The 18,372-nt window shown below is 42.8% G+C and overlaps 1 protein-coding gene across 1 annotated transcript in view; it reads right to left on the bottom strand.

Moving 5' to 3' along the window:
- The window catches only part of dcaf5 (ddb1 and cul4 associated factor 5), a 68,224-nt gene that overhangs the window by 23,750 nt on the left and 26,102 nt on the right, over positions 1-18,372 (bottom strand). Inside the window, exons 2-8 of the mRNA XM_039742286.1 lie at positions 15,608-15,751; positions 13,687-13,723; positions 12,766-12,905; positions 12,517-12,646; positions 2,597-2,810; positions 1,641-1,707; positions 459-586 (exon numbers count right to left, since the gene is read on the bottom strand). Of these exons, the coding sequence (XP_039598220.1) occupies positions 459-586; positions 1,641-1,707; positions 2,597-2,810; positions 12,517-12,646; positions 12,766-12,905; positions 13,687-13,723; positions 15,608-15,751 (860 nt within the window). The remainder of the gene's footprint in view (positions 1-458; positions 587-1,640; positions 1,708-2,596; positions 2,811-12,516; positions 12,647-12,765; positions 12,906-13,686; positions 13,724-15,607; positions 15,752-18,372) is intronic.

Raw genomic sequence — 18,372 nt, 5'->3', positions numbered from 1 at the left:
TTTCTACGTACTGCGTTGACAGTCAGTTCACGTGATTACGTGGGAGGCGTGATGATGTCACACGAAACTCCACCCCCCACGATCAATCGCCTGTGAAGTTTCACACCACTTTTAGTGACTGGTGGACCATCTAGTTGAGAAAATGTGGGGTTTGTGCAATTGTGTCAGCATTTACAGGTAACTACTAGAATGAACACTCAGGGCTGGGGACTAAAACAAATGTCACTTTAGGTTGGTTTCAACAGTAAATCTGGTTCTTCTAAGGTGGCAGCCTTAAAAATCCAAGATCTGCAGTCGTGTCACTCTCCGGGTTTGTCACCTTAAAATGCTGATAGCTCTGTGTTTATGAGTAAACAGGTCAGACTCTGCTGTAAGCATCCCCACCCCTCTACTAGGGTGTGCCACTGTGCAGCATTGAGGGGGCTTTGAGAAGTTAGGAATATTCAACCACTACTCACCTTGATAACCTTCTCCACGCCCGAAGAGCAGATCATGTATGTGTAGGGGTTGAAGCGGACCTGATTAACAATGGAGCGGTGACCCTTCAGAACCATAAAGGCGCCATTCACCACTCGGCCGGGGCCACCTGTGGAAAGATATGCAAGAGTCAAACAATGTGAGTGAATGCGGTGGTCACATCTGTACTGGAAACCAGCAGATGCACACATGCAATTTGGCCAGACGAGCTGGTCAAGACACACCCAACAGAATGGCAGCGTGTTCAGTAATCATCACCCACTAGTACTGCAAGTTCACCAAGCACGAGCATTACAGGAAAACTGCAGAACAGCCCAATTCCAGGATGTGATGCTTTCTATTCAGCAAACCAGGACCACCAGAGATTCTGATCCTTGGCTTTGCACTTTTGGCTTGTGCTTGGCTCCCCAGTCTTGATTTTCTATGTCTAATTTCATCATTTCCAATTAACCATTTTACCTTGAGGTGAGCACTTCAAGTTCTTATGCAGAACCGTCTCTGTCTTGGGGAGTGCTGCACAAACAGACTTTCTGTATTCAGTCACAGAGAAGTCACACTTGTGAATTTCCTTTGTCAATGCTCCTCTGTTCAGCTGTGCTTACCAACAGAGGACTCTTTTGGAAGTGGGGTGGTACTGACACACAAAAGCAATGTCTTAAAAGGGAACTCACTGTGTAAAGCTTTTGTGAATAATCAAGTACCACTAGAGGGCAGCAGAGTGTAAGGCAAGAGATATCTGACGGAAGGGGTGTTGAAATGGGTGCAATGCTGAGATCGTTTTTAGAGCTGGTTTTGGATCTCCTTACTGTTTACTAAGTCTCCGGGTTTTTCTCAATTTGTCCTCCTCCATCCCAGAGAGGACATTAACTGGTGAGTCTAAACAGGCCCGACTTGTACCGTCCTCATACCACCTTGCCCAGATCCCACAGCTTATGTCATTTTGAGAAGGCACATTTCAGAATGTTTGCATTCATCAATCCATATTACACTCCATGTGTAAATGTGAAGAAGTGCCATTTATAACATTAGTGTCATGGCTGCCTCTTTTAAATTCAAGATGTTGGGGTATTACAACAGCCAATCACTGGCACAAATTGTATGACAAGACAGCCAGAAAAGAAACAATGCAAAGATTTGGTCCTAATTACACTCAGACCACCCACCTGCCTCTGGATCCTTGGGAATCTTCCACATGTAGAGATTGAAGTCGTCTGAGCCGGACAGAATGTACTGCGAAAACAAAAAGAGAAAAGAGGCCATTGACAAGGTCACTCCCCATCCCAGAAGACCCTAGTTGTGTACTTTCAAGTCAAAAAAGGCAGCAGCAGAAAGTGCCTTCAGGAGATGTGGAGAAATTAAGATTTTTTTTGAGATCCACTCAAGACTTTAAGTTCACTCCTTGACACTCTTAACCTAATTTGGCTTTGTCAATGGGGGCCAGGCCCTGAGGAGACCCTGCCATTTGACCCATAAAGTGCACACAAACTACAGTCACCACTAATGAACAAAGGTATCAGGGCCTACAATAAACAGCCTGCCTGAAAATGTGACATGAAAGATGCCACACAGATGTGTCCTTAAAAGGGAAGGCAAAGCCTGGAGGCCCCACAATACTCTAGCACATCATCAGCTGGGCGGCGGCTGCAGTGGTGCACAAGTAATGTTGGCTAATCCCCCTAGAAGAGTGCCTGTCTTTGTCCAGGTTTCCACCTCAACTTTTCTGCACAGAATCACCATCTGATTCATGCCTTTGATATCCGATGTGTGGATGGTGAGTCACCGGACTGCCACACTCCAGATGTTTAATCCTGTGTGTCACGAGCAGATAAACAGTGGAGCAGCAGGAAGCTCTAATAGCACTAATCACCACCTAGTGGTGGGCTTTTCTGGCACTCCCCCAGTACATGAACAGCATCCAGCATCTTTGGGACAAAGTTCAAATTAAAGATAGGTGTATGGTCTGTGCAGCACTGACCAAACCGTCACAAGGTAGGGAGAGTGGACAGCACCTCTTAACACTTGCTTTAGTGTCAGCCCTGAGGAAGGCCTATGGCTGCTCTAGTAATCCTGGATCTATGGCTCACCACCCCATTTGAGGACAACTAACTGATGATCTCACCTGATCATGGTCTCCAGCAAAGCAGCAGCTCTTCATGGTGCAGGAGTTGAAGTAGCCCTGGTTGTCAAACTGGAAGATGGGCAGCCGTGAATGCAGCTCGTACAGGACGGGGGGCAGACGGCGGCGGAGTGCCAGCAGCTGGGTGCCAGTGCTGTTAAAGCGCACACTCATAGCACTCTGCAGTGAAAGATTGCCCCCATAGCGCAGAAGGGAGCTGAAACAGCAAAAAGGTGAAAGGTGAGAGATGAAAGTCGAGCCTGGATGGAGTGTTTCAGCCCTGGCAATAGTCTCAGTGGGGCCACTGACTGGACATTTGTGACTCCTACAGTTTCTCATCAAAGACACACAAATGCCAGCTTCTTTTGCTTTTTGCTAAGGTCACTGTAAATGACATCAGTAGAACTATAAAACTCAGCTGGACTACAGTTCGGACCCATTCCCTTTCTGTACACTTGATGGTGCAGCAGATTTAATTTTAATCTGATATAGAAAAATTTAATTTGCCATTATTCCCATCAATCGACACTGAAAGAGTGAAAACCTGTTTTCTGAAAGGTCTGCACATTTATTACAAATCAAAAACTGAAATCTCTCATTCTGATTAGTATTGAGACCCTTTGCTGTGGCACTCCGAGTGGTGTTCAGGTGCCTCCCATTTACTTTAACTCTCCATCAGATGTTTCTAGAACTTGCCTGGAGTCCACCTGTGGCCAACTTAACTGAGTGGACGTCGTTTAAAACGACACGTGTACCTATGTTTAGGAGGTCTCACAAGTCACACCGCATGTCAGGACAAGAAACAAGCCATGAAGTCCAAGGAACTCTCTGCGGACCTCCACAATAAAGTTGTGGTGAGGCATAGATCAGGGCAAGAGGATCATACTATTTGTAAAGCTTTGAGCATTTCCAGGAGAACAGTGACCTCAATGATTATGAAATGGGAGAAGTTTGGAGCCACCAAGACTCTTCCTAGAGTTGGCTGTCCAGCCAGACTAACCAGACAACAAGGGCCTTAGTAAGGGCGGGGACCAAGAACACAATGGTCAGTCGAAAAGAACTTCAGAAGTCCTCTGCTGAGGTGGGAGAACCTGCCGAAAGGATGGCCATCTCAGCAGCACTCTATCCATCAAGCACAGATGACAGCCTCCTCAGAGCTTACCAAACGCCCTTTAAAGGAATCCGATAGCCAGAGGAACAAAACTCGGGTCTGATTTGACAAAAATGGAAGTCTCTGAGCAGAGCTCCATGCACTATGTCTGTTGAAACCAGGGCACTGCTCTTCATCTGCTTAATACCATCCCTACAGTGAAGCATCACGTTATAGGGGGGCGCAGGGATACTGTTTAGAACTGAGTAAAGTATACAGAGAGGTCCTTAGAGAAACCTGCTCCAGATAGCACGCCACCTCAGTCAGGGGGCGATGGTCAAATGACCTATAACACACAGCCTAGACAAAGCTGGAGTGGCTTTGGGACAAACCTCTGAGTGGTCCTGCCTAAGCCCAGACTTAACCTCATAGAACACGTGTGGAGAGCCCTGAAGATGACCATTCACAAACACTTCCCATCCAGGGTAACGGAGCTTCAAGATCTGCCAATAGGATAAGCTGCCCAAATCCGGCCGTGTAAAGGGGCTTCTAAACTAATGAATTAAGGGTCTGAGTACTTCTATGAAGGAGAGATTTGTTTTTCATTTGTAATACATTTGCAAACGTTTCTGAACACATGTATTCACTTTGTGTTTATGGGTTAGTGAATGCATCCATTTAAAAATTAATATACAGCACAATAAAGAGTGCAGAGAGTGAAGGGATCTGAATCCTTTCTCAATCCTCTGTAAATAAAGGGGCTTTAGGATCTGTGTTGCCCAAAAAAATAAAGACACAGGTCTTGCAAAGTAGAACATGAAGCATTCAGGACACTGTTGGGGTTTTCGACGTAGGTGACTGGCCAACAGTAACACCTTCTCAAATTAAACACACAGCAGCAGCACTTTAGTTGGCTCAGTGACAAAAAGGAGACCCAGACCGCCCACCAAGCATAAACAAAAGCTCTGAAGTCCTCTGGGGACCTCTGCTGGCCAAACAAGGAAATCACAGGCTGAAGAAAAAAATCCTGAGTAGACAGAAACATGGAGAAGCTGTTTGATTCCTGGGAAAACAAGCTGACAAATTGTGGCCTTTTGTCCTGCGCTGTGACTGCCACTTTGCACATTCTGCTAGATATCTCCTCCACATACTATCGATAACGTCTTGATCACAGTCTTGGTAGTAAAATGACACCAGTAACACAGAATGAGGCCCGGAGCTAAGGAAGTGATGAGAGCCACTGGCCCAAATATTACCCACTATATTGGTTTCAACTAAACACTGCTCCCCTTTTAAAAAAGGGTAAGACTTAATGTCAACATATAGAAAAGATTATTTTAAAGAAAAAATAAACACGTTTTCAACTCGATTTGTAGGCAACACGCACAACAAGACTCAGCGGGGGACAACGTGCAATCTCCCATCACACCCCACTATGGACACGTCATCCATGTGTTTGTCAGTCATGTGAGCAAATGAATGCACTTCCGAGTAGTTGAATCGTGGGTATTGTGTGGGATTTCACATGCACCGAGTCCAGGGAAATTCGTATTTGAATGTGCTAATCAAAATGTCACCACTCTTCACTGCCACGATCATCTATATCTACAAGAGAGGGGGGAAAAAAACCAAGATAAAGATGGAGAACGATAAAAGGCTTGCAAGAATGAAGAGGAGAATGGAAACAGACTTCAAATATCTGTGTGGAAAACGCCAGACAGGGAGACCAGCTGTCACAATGCCTTCATTGTCATTTTCAACTGCCTAATCTGATGTGGGGGCTCTCCTAGTGCGAGTGTGGGACGCCTCCAGCACAGGGCCACGGACTCAAGAGAGGCGGCACTTCACTCAGTGGCTAGCATAAGAGAACAGTAATCACAGCCAGAAAGGGAGACCGGCAGGCACAATGCCTTCATCATCATTTTCAACTGCCAAAAATTACATGGGGGCTCTAACAGTGCGAGTATGGGCCATGGATTCAGACAGGCAGTACTTCACTCTGTGTCTCACTTAAGATGACGACAGCCATCACTGACTGCCATCGCATCGTCTACAGGAATGTCTGCTGCTACCACACATAGTGTGGCCAAAGGTGCAAAGCACTGAAGTGGAGATCTCATGTCTGAATATACACATTACTGAGGTGGGGGTAGCTTTCTGGGCCCCCAAATTGCAATATTCTGGCAAAAAAGCAGGCACATCTTTGTGACTCATTCCGTCCTGCATCTCTGAATCAATCATGTGATGTGTGGAAGAAAACTCTGGAAGAGAATTGAGCCATTCTGATGATCGAGGTGTGCCCAGCGGAGGGATTACAGGAATGTGGATTTCCTTTTTTAGAACAAAATGCTGAACTGAAATTGCTGGAACTGGTAAAGGTTTAGCAATCAGTTTGTTTGACAAAAGCTTTAATGTGATATCCATTTGAACGATAAACTCACAAATTTGTATATTAATTATGGACTGAATGTTTTGAATATTTTATTTAAGACAAAAAGAACAAACTGGCAGGACCCTGCACTCCCAGGATTAGCAGGTCTGTTAGAGAGGAGGTACAAATCAGTCAGTAACCTGGTGAAAGGCACATCATCTCTTCAGTGTGTGAATGTCAGCCTGCCGCTGGTCTGCCTCGTTATGAAACAGCACTACACCATATGAGCAGGGGTGTACTTTAGTAGGTGAAGAACCGACTGCCTAGTGAGCACACCATGGCTGACTGTCCTCTAGTCTGGTAATCAGAAATGCAAACGCACAGGCTTAATAGATAATCTGTGCATAGTGTAGTCTTGGGAGATATGAGACGGTAGGTAAGGGTGTACTACACTGCCTCGTGGGGCTGATTGTGTTGTTCAGGTCAGAGTGCTATATTATACTAAAGTGTGGTGTATAGCAAAGAACATTTAGGATCAGTATGAAGAGTGGCCTTTTCCACAATATTACACCATGTATGGCCATGTCTGTTTTATTAGAATTAGTACATTAGAATGCTACAATATGTGCTTATACCGTAAGGCTGAACACAAGCAGCACAAGCACATGTGAGACTTGCCTTGTGGTGGAACTAGAGGTTCATCTTTCTAGTCTGAACTACAGTGCATCCGGAAAGTATTCACAGCGCATCACTTTTTCCACATTTTGTTATGTTACAGCCTTATTCCAAAATGGATGAAATTCATTTTTTTCCTCGGAATTCTACACACAACACCCCATAATGACAACGTGAAAAAAGTTTACTTGAGGTTTTTGCAAATGTATTAAAAATAAAAAACTTAGAAATCACATGTACATAAGTATTCAGAGTCTTTGCTCAATACTTTGTCAATGCACCTTTGGCAGCAATTACAGCCTCAAGTCTTTTTGAATATGATGCCACAAGCTTGGCACACCTATCCTTGGCCAGTTTCGCCCATTCCTCTTTGCAGCACCTCTCAAGTTCCATCAGGTTGGATGGGAAGCGTCGGTGAACAGCCATTTTAAGATCTCTCCAGAGATGTTCAATCGGATTCAAGTCTGGACTCTGGCTGGGCCACTCAAGGACATTCAGAGAGTTGTCCTGAAGCCACTCCTTTGATATCTTGGCTGTGTGCTTAGGGTTGTTGTCCTGCTGAAAGATGAAACGTTGCCCCAGTCTGAGGTCAAGAGCACTCTGGAGCAGGTTTTCATCCAGGATGTCTCTGTACATTGCTGCAGTCATCTTTCCCTTTATCCTGACTAGTCTCCCAGTTCCTGCCGCTGAAAAACATCCCCACAGCATGATGCTGCCATCACCATGATTCACTGCAGGGAAGGTATTGGCCTGGTGATGAGCAGTGCCTGGTTTCCACCAAACGTGATGCCTCGCATTCACACCAAAGAGTTCAATCTTTGTCTCATCAGACCAGAGAATTTTGTTTCTCATGGTCTCAGAGTCCTTCAGGTGCCTTTTGGCAAACTCGAGGAGGGCTGCCATGTGCCTTCTACTAAGGAGTGGCTTCCATCTGGCCACTCTACCATACAGGCCTGATTGGTGGATTGCTGCAGAGATGGTTGTCCTTCTGGAAGGTTCTCCTCTCTCCACAGAGGACCTCTAGAGCTCTGACAGAGTGACCATCGGGTTCTTGGTCACCTCCCTGACTATGGCCCTTCTCCCCCGATCGCTCAGTTTAGATTGCCGACCAGCTCTAGGAAGAGTCCTGGTGGTTTTGAACTTCTTCCACTTACGGATGGTGGAGGCCACTGTGCTCATCGGGACCTTCAAAGCAGCAGAGATTTTTCTGTAACCTTCCCCAGATTTGTGCCTCGAGACAATCCTGTCTCGGAGGTCTACAGACAATTCCTTTGACTTCATGCTTGGTTTGTGCTCTGACGTGAACTGTCAACTGTGAGACCGTATATAGACAAGTGTGTGCCTTTCCAAATCATGTCCAATGAACTGAATTTACCACAGATGGACTCCAATTAAGCTGCAGAAACATCTCAAGGATGATCAGGGGAAACAGGATGCACCCCAGCTCAATTCTGAGCTTCATGGCAAAGGCTGTGAATACTTATGTACATGTGCTTTCTCAATTTTTTTATTTTTAATAAATTTGCAAAAATCTCAAGTAAACGTTTTGACGTTGTCATTATGGTGTGTTGTGTGTAGAATTCTGAGGAAAAAATGAATTTAATCCATTTTGGAATAAGGCTGTAACATAATAAAATGTGGAAAAAGTGATGCGCATGTGAATACTTTCTGGATGCACTGTATGTCCACGACGCTAGGTTTTTAAATAAAGATGATCTTGGTCCACACTAGTGCCTTCACATTGTTTATGAAATTAGCCCACTGGACATGCACGCAATAGCGGAAACAGGAATGAGGAGATGTAACGTGTCGGATCCAATCAGGGAAGGGCTGTGTAATAAGTATGAACCAAACAGAGCTTCTGTTTACAAATTTCTGCCGGCACCCATCCATGCTGCAACATTGAGTTGGCGTTCTCAGAAACAGTAGGGATTAAAAACAGCAGGGTGGTGCAGACAAAAGTAGAAAAAAGAGACTAATGTCTGTGTTTTTATCTGAAAACAATCTCAGTGTACACCAGCGTTTTCACATCAGTCATGAAAGAAACTCCTGCCACACTAAGATGACTAAAAGCACAGATGATGCAGCACTTTGCTTAAACTGGACTTGCATAGGAATGGATTCAATCTGCAGAGGGCCATATAAGAAACCTAAACCAATGAGGGGTCTCCCCTTTTTCATCCATCCAAGCTGCTTCACTGAGCTGGCGTTTTCAGAAGTATGTCCCTCTGGAGGGCGCCTTCACAAGTCTCTGTTTTTGAGGGTGAAAAACCCAAGCGTAGCGTGGATGAAGGCCAACAAATGCAGACAAATGTTTGTGTTTTTAAACAAAATTGTAGTTGTCCTGACACAGCATTAGTTTGAAAAGTGGTGCTGCATGAAGCAAATCAATGGTGGCCCCCCCGTATCTATATTCTATACGTTACACTGGGCACCAACTAAATACTGTAAAAGCAAATCAATTATTATGGAATGCAATTTCCTCATTTTATTTTGTTTCAGTAGTGTAGTCCTATTGTCTGTAGTCTGTATTTAAAATGGCTGCTTTGGTTTAATAATTGGACTTTTCAAGTCTGTTGATTTCTGAAAGACTTGTTCATTGCCAGTGTTTCCTTTATTATTTCAGAAGGAGTCTGTCAGTAAAAATGGCTTAAATGACTTTTCACTTATAACACAACTACTCCATGACGTGGAAGAGCGTGACAAATCAACAGGACACAGCAGCAGAGCTGGCATCATTTCAGATGTCAGAGGTAGATACCTGGAGGCCATCCTGTGGACAGTGTGCCAGGCACTGAGAAGACAGAGACATGTCACCCTTCTTGCAGAGTCACATGACGCTGATTCAAGACAAGCAGGTGGTCCTCTTATCACCTGCTTAAACAAACTGCAAAGCAGGTACAAATACAAAGATGAACACCAGTCCAACTAAAAGGACACCCTAATGCCCATTGCCACAGTCACTCCAAAGAACATAAAAGGGCAAGTGACAGAAGGCAACATGCCACCCAGTAAAGTCATCAAGTCATGCTCAAAAATAATGTCTCAGTTCAGCACATGACTCCACTGCCCTCTACCCTTTACATACCACATGTCTGTCTACGGTTTCATCATCTCTACTGCTTTGAAGGCAGGAGCTCAAACATGGAGGATGTGAACTGTAGAAGATTGACCAAAATGTGAATAGCAGCCTGGCCATTGATCAGTAATAGTTTTTTTTTTTTTTTTTTTTTTATTTATTTATTTATTAATTTTATTACAATCAATACATAGCAATCAAGTTTTACAAAAAAAAAATTATGCTAAGAACAGATCGATCCCCACCCTTGAGAGAGAGAGCAAGCCAAGCGTGTAAAATTTAAGGCTTTTAAAAATACCTAAATCAACAAATTCTCTGTGCTTTATAAATCATTTCAAAATATTACTGATTAGATCCTGCCATGTTTTGAAAAAAGTCTGCACAGATCCTCTAACTGAGTATTTGATTTTTTCCAATTTTAAATAATATAACACATCAGTTTCCCACTGACTTAAAGAGGAGAGTTTGGGTTCTTCCAGTTTATCAGAATAAGTCTGCGTGCCAACAGTGTAGTGAATGCAATCACAGTTTGTTTGTCTTTCTCCACTTTAAGACCCTCTGGAAGAACCCCAAACACAGCTGTTAATGGGTTAGGAGGGATTGTGAGTCCAAGACTGTCTGAGAGGTAATTAAAATTTTTGTCCAGAATAATGTTAATTTGGAGCAGGCCCAGAACATGTGACCTAGTGAGGCTGGGGCTTGGTTGCAACGTTAGCAGGTTGGATCATGCCCTGGAAACATTTTGGAGAGTTTTAGTGAGACAGATGTGCTCGATATATAATTTTGAGTTGTATAATTGTATGCTTTGCATATGGAGCTTGAGTGAATTCTCTGCATTGCTACTTTCCACTCCTTTTCTGATATATTAATTGAGAGGTCATTTTCCCAGTGTCCTCTTGGATCTTTGAAAGGAAGGGATTGTAAAAGGATTTTATATATTGTAGAGATGGAGTCTAACTCCTTGAAATTGAGCAATAATTTTTCCAGCGTGGATGAGGGTGCAAGATGAGGAAAATCTGGAAGGTTCTGTTTAACAAAGTTCCTGATTTGAAGATAGTGAAAGAAATTTGTAGCTGGAATGTTAAATTTGGAACGTAATTGTTCATAGGATGCAAAGGCGTTGTCTATATAAAGGTCTCTAAGCAAGTTAATTCCAAATTTTTCCAGATATTAAAACTGCATATGTTTGTGAGGGTTGAAAGAGGTGGTTCTTTTGCAGGGTGCCACAGAAAGAAGCTTCTCCGTCTTAAAATGCTTTCTACATTGGTTCCAGATTCTAAGTGAGTGGAGCACAATTGGGTTATTAGTGTATTGCCGATAGCGTGTGTTTATTGGAGCACAAAGCAAGGAATACAAAGAAGTACTGCAGGATTTTACTTCTATTGCGGTCCATGCCTGTGTATGTTCTTCTATTTGTGTCCAGGTTCTTATCGACTGTATATTTGCCCCAGTAATAAAACTGGAAGTTAGGTAGAGCCATGCCGCCTTCTGCCTTTTGTCTTTGTAGGGTCGCTCTTTTGATGCGTGGATGTTTAGAATTCCAAATAAATGAGGTTATTGTTGAATCTAATTGCTTAAAGAACGATTTATTAATGTATATTGGTATGTTTTGAAATAAAAAAAGGAGCTTAGGAAGAATATTCATCTTAACAGTGTTAATTCTTCCAGCTAGTGTGAGATGAAGGGTTGACCATCTATGCAAGTCTTGTTTAATTTTTTCCATACAGACACGAAATTTTTTGATAAAGAGCTTTATGTTTACTTGTGATGTTTACCCGAGGTATTTAAACTGTTCTGCAATGATAAAAGGAAGGGTGTCTAATCTAATATTATATGCTTGCGAATTCACGGAAAGAGTACACTTTTATTCAGATTAATTCTGAGACCAGAGAGCTTTTGAAATTCTGTGAGTGCTGCTAAGACTGCAGGCACAGAATTTTCTGGATCCGATATATACAGTACCATGTCATCTGCATATAATGAGATTTTCTGTTCCAGTCCTTCTCTGCTAATCCCCTTTATCTGATCAGTATTTCGACAATGTATTGCCAGTGGTTCAATGGCAATTGCAAACAGCAGTGGTGACAAAGGGCATCCTTGTCTTGTGCCACGTTCTAGTTTAAAGTAGTCTGAGCAAATGTTATTGATGCAAACTGAAGCTTCTGGGTTAGTATACAGTAATTTAATCCATGCACAAATGTTCGGGCCAAACCCAAACTTCTCCAAAATAGTAAAAAGGTATTTCCATTCAATCATGTCGAATGCTTTTTCTGCATCCAATGATAATAATATTTCTGGGGTGTTTGATTTAGTTGGTGAGTATATTACATTAAACAGGCGTCGAAGATTTGAAGATAAGTGTCGGCCCCTAATAAATCCAGTTTGGTCTTGTGATATTATTGAGGGGAGCACTTTCTCCATCCTTCTAGCTATGATTTTAGAGAGTATTTTAACGTCGTTATTCAGAAGTGAAATTGGTCTGTATGATGCACATTGTAATAAGTCCTTATTTTGTTTTGGAAAGACAGTGATTAGTGCTTGGCGAAAGGTTTGTGGAAGAGATTGGTTATCTCTGGCTTCTGTAAATGTTGCTAATAGGAGGGGAGCTAGCTGAGCGGAGAATTTCTTGTAAAACTCTGCAGGGTAGCCATCAGGGCCTGCTGCTTTTTTGATCAGTAATAGTTAATGTGAAACTCCTGCCAACTCACCTGCGAGGCTTACGGATGTCCCAAAGGCCAACTCCCTCCTTAGAGTTAGCCGTGGCCAGCAGCCGGGGCTCCACAGGGTTGAACATCACACTGTGAAATGCAGATGGGTAGTTGGCCAAACAGAAGGGCTCTGGAAGAAATTGGGAAAATGGAGGAGAGGCCACAAACACCAATGTCAAGCACATAACAGAGCCAGTTGAGGTGAGATGGCTGAAGAACCTCTAGCTACACCTTGGTCAGTGCACTTACCTCCATGAGGGGGCTCACGGGTGTCCCATATCAAAACCCTTCCGTCATCAGAGGAACTAGCAAACACATTGTCGTTGATGGGACTAACCGACAGGCCATAGACAGCATCTTCATGGAGGAAAACATTGAGGGTCTCACCCCTAGGAGTGAACACAAAGGCACGTAACTTGACAGAGGACAACATAGACAGTAGAAGAAAATCTAAAAGTGTCCGTCACTAATGATTGCCTGTTTTGAGCTGTTGTACCCTCAATGTACTGGAGCCACTGCCTCCCATTAGCATCACCACAAGTGTAAATGTAACATTACATCTAACCTCAAGAAAAAAAAATAGTTTGAATTATGTTCATTTCAAAGTAGTGCACATAATGCCCTGGAAAATTATTTCTGTGGATGTTGCTGTTTGCACTCTGAGGGAGGAACAGGCCCCATAAGGAGTACCTGTCCCTCAGAGGTCACACATCTGAGGTTGAGAGTTACAAAGGAACGTAACCTACAAGTCCTTGGGGATGGAGGAAACACGTCAACTCCATGCAGAAGGCAAATGTGTCTGGAATCAAAGCTAACTGCCTGGAGGGCTGAGCATCAACCGCTGGGCCACCATGATGATGACAACAGTCACACAGTCCAGAACCATGGTTGCCCATGGTGTCCAGTCTCAAAATTAAGCTCCTCCCACAATCTCATAGCATGCAATTCTGTGTTCAACTCATCAGTGTGCAAAAGTTCACAATTTCCTGAGCTAACTACTCTGTAAGTACACAAGCCAAGGAGTCCACAGTGCCACTAAGCCTAATGGCTGCAGTAACTCAACTGTGTCACAAGATGGAAGCAAATTACACAATCTGGGCACAGTGAACTTGAGCAAGACGAGATGGTGACGTGGTGTCTGAACTTTAGATACAAGATGAGATTGATTACCTTTCAACGTCATGAAGTATAACTTGTTCATCGTTTCCTAGAAGTGAAAGAAAAAAAAAGGAGAGGGCTAAGAAGATTTGAACACAACACCTGAGGCGCTGGACTCACTGTATAACCTTCCTATAATTGGCAAAATTCTGCAAAAAAAAGAAAATGAAAAAGCAATCTCTTTTTTGTCATTTATTGTTCAAGGTTGATGCACAAGGATGCTGCAATAATTAAAAATTAAACAGAATAGCACCATGTGCAATTACATTTTCACAAACACATGAGACAATTGTCAAGATTTTAAAAATAAAATTAAATCACCCTTTTGTCATTTCATTTTCCACACCCATCCTAATTATGGCAGTGTCATAATTAAAATGAAAATGCAATCCCCACTTTAGATTTGTGTTTTCTTCATGATATGCATAACTGCTGCTAAAATAATAATTCAACATTTTCTTTTCCATTAGGTTTGCAGTACATGTGTGACAAATTTCAAGAAAACTCAAATGGATAAATTAATCACAACTGGCTATTTAATGGAGCTGCGAAAATGAAAAGCCTGATGCACACGAATACTGGCGTCACCTGCTGCATTGACATTTTCATGTTAGCACTGGTTATGCAATGTCACAAAGAAAAGGCAAATCTGAAGTGGGGATTGCATTCTCATTTTAAAATTTTCACAGATGACTCTTATGCGTGTGGAAAATAAAATTGCAAATGGTGATATTTCATTTTATTTTTTATTTCGGTGGCACCCTTGCACATAGACTTTGAAAAATAAATGGCAGATTGTAGACTGTATTTTCATTTTGTAATTTTAATTTTCATTTCCTTTTCTGCACAAAACAACTCTCACACATTTTCATGGTCTTCACAATTACACCACTCTGATGGACCACTTTCTCTTATTGCGTCACTATGTGACCAGTTCTTGGGCCTAACCCTTAAAGGGTGGACAGCTAGTCCGACTACCAAGTGAGCCCAGGTGTGGATCAGGAGCCTGTTCATGACCCGTATAGTCTCGGCATGCTGGTTTTTCTCCTACATTTAAGGCCAGCTGGTCCCCGCGAATACTGTTGTGTGCACGAGAGGGGACTGTGAAAGCCTAGCACCTAATCCAGGTTTGGCCCCCTTGTGCCCCTGAACTGGATTAAACAGGTTAGAGCACAGACTGTATGCATTTAAGTATTTCGTAATATATTTTGGCTCATCATGTGTGTACTAAAGCCCAGCTGTCTACCGGTCACTCAGTAAAACTCTACACCAGTTTTCAGTACCAGCCAAGAAAGTCGAAGCAACAAATAGAAACAAAACGGTACTTGGGATCAACTGCTTAAGTCCAAAAGGAGCTTAGCAATTCAAATCAATTGTGGGGACCTTGAGCAAAAGGTGAGCACAATATCTTATTTATGTTACCCATTACGTGACTGTTGAGCATGAAGGACGAGCACCCTGAACGGTGCCAGCTTTTCTGTAAAGTCTGTACTCAGGCCTCTCAGCCCACTAAACGATTCTGCTCATTTCATGTAGGATCATGATGTCACGCTCTTCACTAATTTACAAATAACTCAATGACCCCAACAGGCCTAACAGAACTTGTACTCATCCCTGCTTACTTCTCCCAGGAATTGATGAGCAGAGGGAGTCGCCATATTTGTAACTTTCAGGCCTTGTAACTTCTGTGATCTGCCTGGTCCGCCATCTCAGTGTCTCCTTCATTTCAAGAAGGACACTTCATTTAATCTACATGAAGGTAAATGAGTGGCTCACTCACAAGTAGTCAGGAGATGAGCTCCAGGACAATTTTATAAAGCTGCACATACCCGGAGCAATTGGTGGAACCATCTATGATATCAATGACCTTGTGTTCAATGGGCCCTCACTATGACAGTAAGACCTGACCCGCAAGATTTCTGGAAAGTATTACCTGCAGAAAAGATGCGCTTGTTGGTGCTGTCAAATGCCAGGCAGAAGATGTTGGAGAGATGTTCACCTTTGAGCTTCACAGGCTTTGCCTGAGAATGGATTGCTTTCTCCATGTGCCACAAAAGCACTCGGCGGTCATCACCCCCTGTTCATTGGAAGGAGACAAAAACAAAGGCAATTAGGTGACTGCAAATCAACATGAAAAAAGGAGACAGCTGTCAAGTGCTGGGGTGACATGGGGGCCACTGATGCAGCAGAGGCTACTTAGGCCTGACCCAAGCGTCAATAGCTCCTCACAATTGGGCTTTAGATGAGGAAATGGCCTTGACATTCCAGAAGGTGCACATTCATGACTTGGTTAATGTTCAAACATGCGTGCAAAAACTTCTGAATGGGTCATCACCTGAAATAAGACAAATTCAGTTTCATAAACTGGAAATCAGACCTGAACATCTCACTCAACTGGACATCTTTAATGAAGACTTGTGGAATAGTTGATCTTGTCAGCTGACATCACCACATATATGCCTCTGACATTCACTACAAGCACCTCAGGGAAACACATCCAGGGTGGGATTCAACGCTATGGAGACACGGGCTGCACTTCAAAACAATCACAGAAGCAGGCACTTTAAAAAAGGCAGGCCATAAACTACATGACTACTCACAGGCCAGTTGTGTTGGCTTATAGACGTGTCTAAGATGGACAATTTGGATTAATGCTCAATTAGATTCTGGCTTTGATATGTAGAACTTTATAAAATGTCACAATCTTTGAATTCCAAATTTAGTGCCCAGAGTTGTCATGAAAGACCTCATTTTATGGAGGTCCGAGATATTTGGGTTTGATGTGGTATAAAATGACTCTGCCATCTTTAGGCACTTGATTGATTATATCAAACGAACTGGCAACCAGAAAAGAACAAAGACAACCTGGGAAAAGACAAAAACGTGAATGAAGTTAAATGAACAAAACAAAAGCATCACAGCGGGCTTAAACATTTAGGACAACCTCGGTAAAGACAAGCCCCCCCCAAAAAAAAAACAAAACAGACAGGCCAGGATAAACAGAGCTACACGAGACAGAACTACGGAGGTTGGACTTCACTGTTAGAACATCAGAAATATTTCTGCCCAGTAGAAATAGTCTTGACTATTCTGTTACACTTAGTTTCTTCAAATTAACATTAAATTGAGATTTGAGGGTCCCTATAGACTACACTTCTTGGCCACTATTTTAATGGGTCTCTGGCTCTTTATGTAAACAAAAACTTCAAACGTTTGTGCAAAATCTCCCCTTAACAAAGTTCCATCTTAGAGCCCTTGTGTTCTTGAATTTATTTTTGCCCTCTTAATCTCCATTTTCCTAATCTGAAAAGCTGCAGCTGCTTCAATTTTGCCTCATAGCTCATATCTTGTGGTCCTGAATCATTCATTCCAAAGAGTTTTACTCTGATTATGCAGTACCTTATTAAATGCCTTCTGAAAATCAAGATAAATAATGTCATATACTTCTCTCATCATATCCTTGTGCGTTTTCCTTTATAGAATTCCAGCATGTCGGTAAACACAGCCTCCTTATTCTGAACCCTTGCTGACATGTCAGTAAAACTCCTGTTCTTGTCATGTGTTGCTCAGTCTTTTCCTTAATAATTCCTTCCATTAGTTTACCTGAAGAAGTCAGTGTGGATGTCAGGGCACAAAGAAGATGCGGAAGCAGACAATGGCCAACGGTGAGACTGACCGCGATGTCAAAGGCTCATCTACTGGAAAAATCCTCCCCAACATCTGAGATCGTCTCAGCAAATCACGGCTCAGTAACATCGACTCCATGCTGTGCCGCTCACTTTCAAGGCCAAGTGAGTTTTATCCCCATGCCTCGTTGTCAGAGCAACAACGTCTACAATGAGGAACTTGGCCTGTTTCAGCTATGCAGGCGGGGGTTAAAAGGCTAGATCACCTCCATCAGCACAGGCAAGCATCTCCACCCAGAACCGTTTCAACCCTCTCCACTCCCCCAGTTTGCCTTCAACCCTGGGTGATATATTTGTGATTGGAGATTCAATTGTACGATACCCAAGTATTTCTTGCCCTAATCATTTTTCCAGTGCTCGTGTTCAACATATTATGAGAAGAGCAATGACAGTCTTTGAGAGACACAAGAACAGGGCAGAGGTATCCACTGTAATACACGCCTGGGTAAACGATGTGAGATACTGACAGTCGGTGATTCTGAAGGCAGACTTCACAGCATTAATTAAAGCCATGAAGGAGAGGACCCAGCTGCAAGAATCTTCATCTCGAGTCCCCTACCTCTTGTTAGAAGATCGAATGAGTATTACAGTAGTCTGCTGGAGTTAAACATCTGGCTGAAAGGCTTCTGCGAGGGACAAGATATCAGGTTTGTAAACAACTGGGACCTCTTCTGGGAGAGGCCATGTTTCTTCAAGCAGGATGGTCTGTATCCTAATAGATTCAGCGCACAGGTCCTCTCCTAAAACATCTCTAATGTAATTCGTCTCTCTTGACTCTCTGTTATTACTCCTAACCCGTTCCGTAATGCTTTGCTAGGACATGATAATTCTATAACAAAATCTTCTACAAAAGTGCACTGCATTAATACTCTAATAACTAACCAATGCATGTAAAAAATCTATAGACAGTGTGGCATAAATATGAATAATTTAATTACAATTACACCTCTGGATGAACAATGCATTAAAACTATAAAAACAGACTATAGATTAAATAAAAAATACGCACAGA

The sequence above is a fragment of the Polypterus senegalus genome, chromosome 18 (assembly GCF_016835505.1).
Source record: "Polypterus senegalus isolate Bchr_013 chromosome 18, ASM1683550v1, whole genome shotgun sequence".
Lineage (NCBI taxonomy): Eukaryota > Metazoa > Chordata > Cladistia > Polypteriformes > Polypteridae > Polypterus > Polypterus senegalus.
The sequence above is the reverse complement of the archived record's forward strand: the minus strand, read 5'-3'. Positions and strand labels throughout refer to the sequence as shown.